Source organism: Hydra vulgaris, chromosome 13 (assembly GCF_038396675.1).
Source record: "Hydra vulgaris chromosome 13, alternate assembly HydraT2T_AEP".
In the NCBI taxonomy this organism is placed as follows: domain Eukaryota; kingdom Metazoa; phylum Cnidaria; class Hydrozoa; order Anthoathecata; family Hydridae; genus Hydra; species Hydra vulgaris.
In genome coordinates, this window is record NC_088932.1 from 212,501 (window position 1) to 223,155 (window position 10,655).

The 10,655-nt window shown below is 27.0% G+C and overlaps 2 protein-coding genes across 2 annotated transcripts; one reads left to right on the top strand and one right to left on the bottom strand.

The window, feature by feature from the left end:
- Window positions 1-4,435: 4,435 nt before the first annotated feature.
- On the bottom strand, window positions 4,436-5,259 carry LOC136090165 (uncharacterized). Its single transcript, XM_065816317.1, has 2 exons — window positions 4,957-5,259; window positions 4,436-4,732 (listed from the first exon to the last, which is right to left on the bottom strand). Exons 1-2 carry the CDS (start codon window positions 5,256-5,258, stop codon window positions 4,564-4,566), a joined length of 471 nt encoding a protein of 156 aa, XP_065672389.1. The 5' UTR covers window position 5,259; the 3' UTR covers window positions 4,436-4,563.
- Window positions 5,260-5,975: 716 nt separating this feature from the next.
- Window positions 5,976-6,710, top strand: LOC136090379 (uncharacterized). The gene is made up of 2 exons (XM_065816978.1): window positions 5,976-6,038; window positions 6,388-6,710. The coding sequence occupies exons 1-2, from the start codon at window positions 5,981-5,983 to the stop codon at window positions 6,708-6,710; spliced, it is 381 nt and encodes a 126-aa protein (XP_065673050.1). The 5' UTR covers window positions 5,976-5,980.
- Window positions 6,711-10,655: the final 3,945 nt, after the last annotated feature.

Sequence of the window (10,655 nt, forward strand, 5' to 3'; positions counted from 1 at the left end):
TTTTTTGAGAATTATTTAGGTAAGCATATTTCTGAAATTCAAAAATATTATAAAGTTTCTATTGCCAAAAACATTTACCATATTCGTCATAAGAATGTTCGCCATTGTGACTCACTTGTTAAACTTACTTGTGGATCATTTTGTAGTATTGAATATTTCTTTATTTTTGAGATGAATGTTTTTGCTTGTGTTAAACTATTAAAAACAAGTACAAAAGCAGCTAAGCATATTTTTATGTATACTTATGCAGAATGTCTATCTATAATTTTTGCAGAGCAAATTATACAAAAAGCTTTTTTGGTTGAAGGTTGTATTGTAAGTATTCCTGATTTATGCCCATTTTAACTCTTCTATAATTATTCTTTGTGTAATAATATTATTTGTATTATTATTGCTTTTTATCTTTGCATGATGATTTGTTTGTAACATTTTAATTTTTTTTTTGTGAGCTGTTTGCATAACTCTTTTTTGGTGAACTGTTTTTTTTTTGGTGAACTGTAATTTTTTTTTTGGTGAACTGTAATTTTTTTAGGTAAACTATTCCATTTTGTATTTGTGACAAAAAAGTATATGTAAACTTTAACAGTTTATGTTGGCTTGTCAATTTTGTAAAAACTTTTGGTTTAAAAATATTGTTTCTGTTTAAAATTGTTTTTTTATTTTATTAAATTGATATCTACATTTTCTATAACTACTGGGTTACTGGCAACAATTAGAGTTTTGTTATTTCAGAAGCATGGTACTGGTTAGAATCGCATAATTTTCATATTATCTTCTGTATCCTTAGACCGTTGCAATTTCTGTTATACTTAACTGCTTATATGTTGTTACAATTTTTAAATACTTAAAGTCTTATTAATATACATCAATAAGTTAATGTAATACACATTTATAACTATATGTTGCTAATTAGGTATAAAATTTAATAGCAACTTATAATTTACTTCAAAATTTTTTCAAAATTATTTATTTATTTGTAATCTTTAAATTTATATCTTAGTATTCATAATGTCTAAGTTTGCTGTTATACAATGGTCTCGCAATGGATCTGTCTCTGTTGAATGGGATACATCTGTACTTAACAGGGCTTTTCTTGTAAATAACAAAGAAGGTGATGTAAGGTACACTAAACTTACTAATCGAGATGAAGGCCCCATTGAGAAGGGTAAAGTTATATGTGTGGTTGGTAAGCTTCAAATTTTAAAATATTTTAAGTTTCTTTTGATATTTTATATTTAAAGTTGTTAATTATTTCAATTCCGTATGCTTCCAGCATTTTAAATATTTCATATAATAACATTGTTAGTAGTCTTTTTTGTTTGATGCATTACAAACATCTGTTTTTAAAGATATATTTAACATTTATGAAATAGTAATTATATAATTTTATTTAGACAGTTTGGAAGAAGCTTTATTGAAAATAAGCTCACTTATCAAGAAAAAAAAAGATAAAAAGTTGCTAAACATAACAAATGAAATTGAGGTTTATATATTATGAAATTTACTTTGAACAAGATCAGTTTAAACTCTGGATAAAACTTTGTTAATTTTTTAGGAGTCTGTTAGAGTTGAATATATAACAGTTCAGCAAATGAAGTTATTGTTGGTAAGTTTATTCTACTAATAGTTTCATTTATAAAAATGGCTTTAACTATTCAAAAATGGAAACTTATCGAAACCATACAATTCTGGAAAAGTAGACATTAAGCATAAACAAAAATTGATTAACCTATCCTGTTTATTCATAAAATATAATTTTGTGTTGCATATTTTTACAATATCTAGAATACTCATTAGAGTGTTTCATATTTTATCAATTTTCGAAATCGAACTCGCGAATCGATTTATAAATTGACTATTTGTATAAAAATAAGTTTGAGCAAAAAAAAAAAAAAAAATTTAATTTTTAGGGTCCCCGCCAGATTTTGGGCCAAAAATGATGGGTGTTTTAAAGGCCTGGCGGGGACCTTAAAATTTATCGAAATTTTTTTTTTATTTTTTTAAATGTTATATGTTGGATTGAATATTAATCACATAAATGGAGCATGTTGAAAAAATTAAGAAATTAGTCTACAGAATCTTTTAAAATTGGTGAAAAATCCAAATTTACCATCTTAAAAATCTATTTTATCACTCAATCGCGTATAAAAAACATTTTTGATTTTCTAATAAACTGTTTCCAGACGCGGAAAAATCAATAACCTAGATTTTTTTTAATAATAGTGTCAAATGAGGTATATACAGGTCTAAAAAAAAATTTCTTTTATCGTTCGAGGTAACCTAACCCTTACGCTAACCTTAATAGCCTAATAACAATTGTTTATTTTAGTTATTTTTATAATAAAAAAGACTTAATGAACTTACTGCAACATTGTTAAAAGTGGTATTGTTGTTATTAGTTTTATTGCCTCAAGATTAGAAAGTATATGGTAGCTTTTCAACTTTAAATGATTTTCTTGGTATTGTTGCAAAGTTTTTTTTGGTTTTGTAAAAAATAAAAAATAAAAAAGAATGATATGTTTAAGTATAATTAAATAAAAAATACATATTTACAAATCAATATTACATCATTAAATAAAAGTCATCATTTAAAAACTATATTATCTATTTTGCAATTGCTTGATATGCTAATGGCAAATCTTCTTTAGTCTTTGCCTTGTTAAGGTTTTCTCTCCTTTGGTGAATAGCTAGCAGTAAGTCCTGACGATCGTCTTCATTGTGAACGTTATTTACAAAGTCTGATACAACTTTAATAGATCTTTCAGAAACGTCGTTAACCACTGCAAGGTTGGAAACAAACTGGGAAAAAATCTTAAACTGTTCAATATACTCCCATAGTGGTGCCGGGCTGTTTAACCAAAGTTTATCATTTAGCTTAGTAAGGTTTAACAAACTAAATATGAACCAAGAGTTTTCTCCCACTAGTTGGGCAATACTTGGTGGTTTTTCTAGGTTAAAGTTAAGAGTTTTTAACAAATTTAATTTTTCGGAATGCCGAAAAAATTCAGGAACTGGTTTCGAAAAGACCATTTTTGCAACTTCTTTTCTCTCTGCAACAGAAATACCTTGGTCTAGAAGAGCCAGCGGAATTAAAGTTTCATCAAGGTACCATAAATGTGATTCCATTGAAACCATTGTGGCATCAATTCCATTTAAAATTGTTTCAGAATTCTGAACATATTGTTCTACGTAACCTCTATATTTTGTCATTTGCCAATAGGCTTTTATATCTTGGTAAGGCGCAGCGTAAGGTAAAGAGGTTTTTAAAAACCAGACGGTATAAAAGATTGAGATAAACTCAGCAGTAGACTGCACTTCGTTCTTTTGATCGTCTGTCAATTCATAAGACAGTTGCAAACTCAATATCCGAATCTTGAGATAATAAATAGCTTTGGACATAAAACGTGCATGAGACACGCACCCTGGAGCTTGAATTTTAAAATCTCTTTCAGGGCATAAGTACATTAGGGTTAGTTTCAATAACCCCTTGTAGTCTCCTCTGGGAAAAGTGTTTTTTTTAGAGCAATCTCGCAATATTTTACAGCATCGAGTTTATGGATTTCTAAGAAAGTGGTAGCAATAGATTGAGTGTCATATTCTACAAACTTTGAAGAGTCCATACTACTTTTAATGTCATTCCAGTTTAATTGGAACCGTTTAAACATTAGGTTTTCTGGAGATTTAGTTTTTCCATTGCACTGTCTTTTTTAACAGAAGTGTTTTAGATGTAACTCCTAAACATGCCTCCTGCAAGCCAGCTCTAGTAGAATTGAGTTTTGTTTATGACTAAACCTGACATTTGTACCAGAAAGTCTTCCTGTATTTGTAGCTGTTGTATCAAAACATAAACCTTTCACGTTTTCAAAACATAAACCATCACATATTCCATACTTATCCAGTATTTTAACTAAAGCATCGTATTGAGCTTGTCCAGTACCACGATCAATTGCTGGAATGCCAAGGAGCTTCATTTTACCATCAATATTTACCGAGACCGCAAATCGATCTCTTTTTGATTTTATACCTTCTGTGATGTCTTCGATAATTTTTCCATCAAAATGTGCTATTATGGGAAAAGTAGCTTTAGCGGTAGCAATTTTTACATTTTTCTTATATTGTTCAGCATTTTCCCGAATAGATTTTTTTTGAGCTCGCCAAATAGTTGAATGAGACACTGAAAAATCAGCCACATTTCCGCCTGAACTTACGATTAAATCCGTACATACATGCACTAGATCTCTTGATGAAATATTTTTTGAGACTGATGTCATGGCAATATCTTTAACAAAACCTTTCCTTAACTCTTGTTTTGCGTTACTTGGGCCGGGTTGCGATAAATCAAAAGAAATATCTGATTCTGTACTCACGTCACTGATATCTGAGAGAAGCTCTAGATCTGTAGTTGATTCGTCAATTTGGGGCAACTATTTAATATTACAACTTTTTAAAGGCTTCTTATCTTTATTTACCGTTTTATATCTCATGTCTTTGCTCCCCAAAGTCATTAGACGACTGGACTTTTGGTCTTTTAAAAATTGGATATCAACATAGTATGAAAGTTTATCAAGGCTCGTTTTTTTTTAAGATTTCCTTAATATTATCTTTACCAATCCAAAATACCTGCTCCCCCTTCTTTTTGAATTCTTCCCTAGATTTCTCTGCTGCTTTAGAGTCTTTATTCTTACTTTTCTTTAATGTCTCCCAACTATCGATTAAACGAGTAATATTATTCCTGAAAAAATTAAGATAATACATTAAATAAAATAGAAATATTAACTTTAAGATGCACCTTATATTTTGCATTATTAAGCTATAATCCACACGTAATAACAACTAAAAAAATTAGTTGCAGTGGTACTACAAAAAAACCTTAATCATCTACTAGCTTATTAAGTTCAAATGATTATACAAATTTATAATAACTGTTTTATTATAAATTGAAATTATAAAACTTACCTTATAGATTTATCCGTTAATAATCCATCTTTATAACCTCCGTCTAACCATGGTTTTTTTACTGCAAAAAGAATACAGTTGTCAGGGCAATTGACAAGTCCGGAGCACTTTGCGAATTTATCGGGCCCATCAGTACAACCAATAAACCTTTTGGATGGAGTTAACTTGTTACTAGATCTTTTAAACTGAAAGTTAAGAATTAATTCTTTATTTGTTGCAAAAGTTATCTGAGTTAAGTTTTCTATCAGGCTTTCTTCTTCAAATAAATAAGCTCTAGCTTTTAGTCTCGTAATTTTAGCCATTTTGAATTTTATTTAAAAAAAATATTAAAGCGCCTATTATTAGTAACGCAAATTTAGTTTAAATACTTTGTCTTCGCATTGGAAAGTAGTTGTTAAATTTTAAATTATTATTTAAGTACCTTGGTATATACATTTTCTAAAAATATTTTCCGATCAAATTTCCGGATTTTCAATTTATTGCTCTCTAATGTTTATTAAGTAGGGGCCATTAAGGTTAGTGTCCGGGGCATGTTACTCCATGGATCCAATTATTATTTTTTTTAAACTTCGTTTAACACTAATAAAAAAACTATTCAAATTATAGTTTTTTCCGGGTTTGGAAACAGTTTATTAGGGTATAAAAAAAGTTTTTTATACGCCACCGAGTAATAAAATAGGTTTTTGTGAAAGAAAATTTGGATTTTTCACCAATTTCAAAATATTATGTAGACTAATTTCTTTATTTTTTCGACATGCTCCTTTTATGTGATAAACATTCAATCCAACATATAACATTTAAAAAAAAAAGGAGATAAATTTAGATAAATTTTAAGGTCCCCGCCAGGCGTTTAAAACACCCGACAATTTTGGCCCAAAATCGAACTGGCGGGGACCCTAAAAATTAATTTTTTTTTATTTTTTTTTGCTCAAACTTATTTTTATACAAATAGTCAATTTATAAATCGATTCGCAAGTTCGATTTCAAAAATTGATAAAATATGAAACACCCTAATACTCATACTATGGCATTAAAAGAAGATTTTGCTAAGAAACTAACAACATTGTACAAAAAAATAGAAAGTAAGTAAGCAGTCATTTGTATTCCAAATAAAATACTGACATAGCTGAGATCAATTTTGACAATTCTAGTTTTTTTTTAACAACAATAAGAACTTTATTATAAAATGTTTTAAAAGTTTTAAATGGAATTATAATAACTAAACATTTGTGATTTACTTCATCAGCTGTTTTATGATTATTACTAGGTTGTTCTAGTGTACTTCATTTTTCTTTTAGTCATTCACTGCTTGTGACCATTCAGTAGATTTAAATGCCCAACTTTTCTGTTTTACATGACCCTCTGTTTAAAATACCCTCAGTTTTATAATGCCCTATTTTTTAAATTGTATGTATTTTATTTTACTTTTAGGGCTTGTTAGCAAAGCAGAAGGTGACTTAAGCGAAGAGTTGCCAAGAAAGAAGGCAAAAATGTTGATTTCCCAACCACCGACAACCCATTCAAAACCATTTCCATTATACTTACAACCAACAAATTCACAAATACCACCTCCTTTATCACAAACATTACCAGTAACTCCTACTTTCTCAACCCAATCCCAATCCAAACCATTCCATGCTTTTTCAACTAATGACTCCATTAATGATCATCCTGGTTCCTCTCTTTTTCTTAGCAATCATAATTCGTTTCATGAAAAATCGTTCCATTCAATTGACTTCAATCAACTTCAATAAGAAAACGTTCAATAGACTTCAAGTTCATTGCAAACGCCTTCTCCATCTTTTTCACTACCAGCACAACTATATTCTGTTCCACAAATGCCACCACCATTGTTGCATTCACAACCAACATCGCTAATAAATTCACACCTTCCACTATCAATGCATTCACAACTATCAGAACAAGTACCAGCACATTCATTAGTTTCCCATACAACACAGCCAACAGATTATATATGCAATGACAAAGAAGTCACTGGAAACATGATTCTTAAAAGGGTCTTAACAGCACCCTCAGGAAAAAAGCTGGTCAAACAGTTATTAGGCTATTTCTATGAAAGAAATAAGTTGGTGAATGCTTCGCCATACTCTGGAATTCCAGAACCATTTCAATTCGAGAAACTGCTAATCTGCAATTTTTACAGAACTTACAATATCCAAGTTTCCAAATTTTTCAAAAAATGATGTCAGTGTTGCGCTCTGTGAAAAAATTATTGACGATTGCAGAGCTTATTTTAAAGCAGGTATTATATTTTAATGCTGGAGTTACTTCTCGTGTTTAATTATAATTTTATATCTTTAGTTTTCATTATTAATAAATAACATAATTTTGTTAAGACTACCATGTCTTAATTTTATTTTATAGAAAAACAATAAATAATAGGAATTTTTTAATTTTTAAATTTCAACTTGCTTGTCATTTTCGTATGATCTTTTTTTTTAATTTAAGTCTTATTTTTGTTATTATTTTCTTAGTATATTTTTTTAGTATTAATTATTTTGATTACCGTATAATCTCTAATAGTAACTAACTTTTATTATCACAAGTTTGGCTAAATTTATGTTGTAGTGTCACCAATCAAATTTTTTTATTTTAAAGTAATGATTAATTTTTAAAAATAAATATGTTTTTGTTTTTATAATTTATCCTTGGTTTTTAAAGATGTATTTGTTTTTAGCTGTTATACTGTTTTATGTTTGCTTACTATTCTACTGTTTATTTTATATATTATTATATGTTTTTATATAATTATTGTATATGCCCTTTATATATTGTATCATTTTTTTTTAGCTCCAAAGACCCAAACGGAAAAGAACGCGTCAAGCACTATATAACTTACAATTTTATTAACTTTTTTTTGTTTTGATAACTTGTCTGTATAGAACCAACAGAACGCATTTATGATTTTTTCGCCTCAAAATATACTAAAATATCCTAGTAAATAAAGTTCAAAAGAGTTTAGATAAGTTATCAGGAAAAGTAAACAAATTGCATTTGTTCGGAAACAAAAAATGTACAGCCTTTTGGTTCTCGACTTATGAAATTCATTCAATTTTTTTCAAACAAGCTCGGATAAGTTTATGCAAAATAATTTTGCTTTATCAAATTTTTTTGTAGATTATGTTTTGCGATTTAAATCTCTATCAAAACAAAAAAAATAAAAATACAATTAAGATTTTTTGTTTAGTTTGTTTAAATGGTTAAAATACAAATTTAAATAAAAAGTTGTTAAAATAAAAATTTAAGCTTAAAAAAATGTAAACCATTTAAATAAAAAAAAATGCGTAATGTATAGTAAAGATCCACAATATGCTTACATTAACTCGTTCTTAACAAAATCTGAGCCAAGGTCAATAAAAAAAAAATACATTAACTTTAATATTAGTGAATGTTTTTTTTATTTTCTTGTTAAAATTTATGAAAGTTTGTATTCATACTTAAGGTTGTTTATTATTTAAACAGTGTATTTCTATTTTAAATATCGATATTTTTAAATAAATGTTATATTAAACATTTTTATTTTTTTATGCTTAATTTGTCTTATTTCGCGCTTATCGGTTTTATATATTTAAAATGTTTATAAACGTTTTAAAAAAAATATATTTTAAAAAACTACATCTTAAAAAACAAAATTCCAGCGAATTCGCTAAACTTCATTTTTTTATATATAAACATGAAAGTTAGCTATAAAAGATCACTGGAAGTTCACTGGGTTTTGGAACATTTTTTCACTTGAAGTTCACTGGGTTTTATTGTAAAGGAATTTTTGCAGATGTGTATGTGACAAAAAAACACTTGAATTATTTTAAAAGAGTAAAAGTTTTTTTACTCAAGACATATATGTAATCTCATAGATTCTTTCTAAACAAAAATATAGATATCTTTTGTTTAAAATATTGCAATAACTCGCACTCAAATTTTACTAACTTTTTCGAATAATAAAAAGAACAAACAGTTGCTAACATTCATCAAATTTATCTACTAGGTTCAAACATTTTCTACTCAAAATTTATTTTAACAATATTTTTAAGGTGTTTAAACTATAATTAAAGAAATAAAACCTTTTGAAAAAAGAAATTTTGAAACACGAAATTTATCTCTTCCATCGTGGAAATAGCCATTTATATATATATATATATATATATATATATATATATATATATATATATATATATATATATATATATATATTATATATATATATATATATATATATATATATATATATATATATATATATAATTAGTAAAAAACACTTGTCTAACTTTTATCTTCGACTTGAAGTTTCGCCATTTCTGGATCATCAGGAAGAGAACTCTTCCTGATGATCCAGCAATGGTGAAACTTCAAGTCGAAGATAAAAGTTAGATAAGTGTTTTTTACTAAATAATTATTGCTCTGTTCTTTAAGAACATTGAGCACTCTATTTGTAAAATACACTAACATAATTTTTATATACTAGTAGTATGTATATATTTATATACTAGTAGTATGTATACATATATATATATATATATATATATATATATATATACATATATATTTATATATATATATATATATATATATATATATATATATATATATATATATATGTATATATATAAGTATTTATGTATATATACATTACTAAACGAACATAGGTGGCTTTTTCTTGCGTAATTTATGTACAATAGGGAGACACTCACAATGAGGCGACAATTTCGTGTCGCCTCAACGTTTCTTCCTTTTTTTTGGTACAATTAAATAAAGCTCTGGATGTGATTTTTTTTTTAATACTTTATCAATAAAAGATTCTAAATTTTCTTACCCTAGCCTTTTTTACTTATTCAACTCTTTATTTTTCAAATATATTTTTTTACTTGTATATCTGACCGTTATAAATAACTGAACAATAGGGCGACACAAGCTTTTCTGTTAAAAAGTACAATAAATTTTTTTTTTATCTTTTTAATATTTTTTTTAGTTTTGTTTCAAAGTTAGTTTTTTAAAAAAGACCTCTTTTCTCAAAGATATACCGTTCCGATTCTTTGGAATGATTTTTTATTTTTATAATGAATGTCGCCCTATTATATCGTTTTTTCGTAATTTGTAAATCGCTCTTTTATTTAAAGAAAAAATACAAACAAACTACAACACAGTTCAAATAGTCGCGGAGGACATTAAACTGTTAGAAGATTAGCTAGAAAAGATAAAGCTAAGAAAGATAATAAAGCTAAGAAAGATAAACTAAGAAACTAGCAGAAAAACAAAATGAAAAATGCGCAATTGTTATGACGTGGTTAAGTACGAAGTTATCTTTTGAGATACTTTGCTCAACTATTCTTTGTATAAGAGGTTCAGGAACACCGTAAACTACAAAAAATAATTTGATATTAATTTCAAGATGGATGCACTAGAAGCAAGAATCTGAGTTGTTGTTGTTTTCGTTTTTTTGTTAGTAATTCATGTCATTAATTGTTTGTTATTTATACTAAATGTAAATTTATGTTTAAAAAAATTTATAATTAAATTTAGAGCAAAAATCTTATATATCTTCTTTTTTTATGGAGAGGTCAAGAGAATATATTAGTTTTTAAAATAATTAGAATTTATTAGAAAAGTTATCTACTTTATTGCTAAAATTTTAAAATATAACAAATAAACTGAATTTTTTTTTTAACAAACTTATAATTATA

What these genes read in the sequence shown, in the direction of transcription:
- LOC136090379 (XM_065816978.1), top strand. Translation starts at nt 5,981, where the DNA reads ATGGCATTAAAAGAAGATTTTGCTAAGAAACTAACAACATTGTACAAA. An exon ending in ATTGTACAAAAAAATAGAAA is followed by an intron (nt 6,039 to 6,387) that starts GTAAGTAAGCAG and finishes TTTTACTTTTAG; the next exon opens with GGCTTGTTAGCAAAGCAGAA.
- LOC136090165 (XM_065816317.1), bottom strand. Translation starts at nt 5,258, where the DNA reads ATGGCTAAAATTACGAGACTAAAAGCTAGAGCTTATTTATTTGAAGAA. An exon ending in TTAACGGATAAATCTATAAG is followed by an intron (nt 4,733 to 4,956) that starts GTAAGTTTTATA and finishes TAATTTTTTCAG; the next exon opens with GAATAATATTACTCGTTTAA.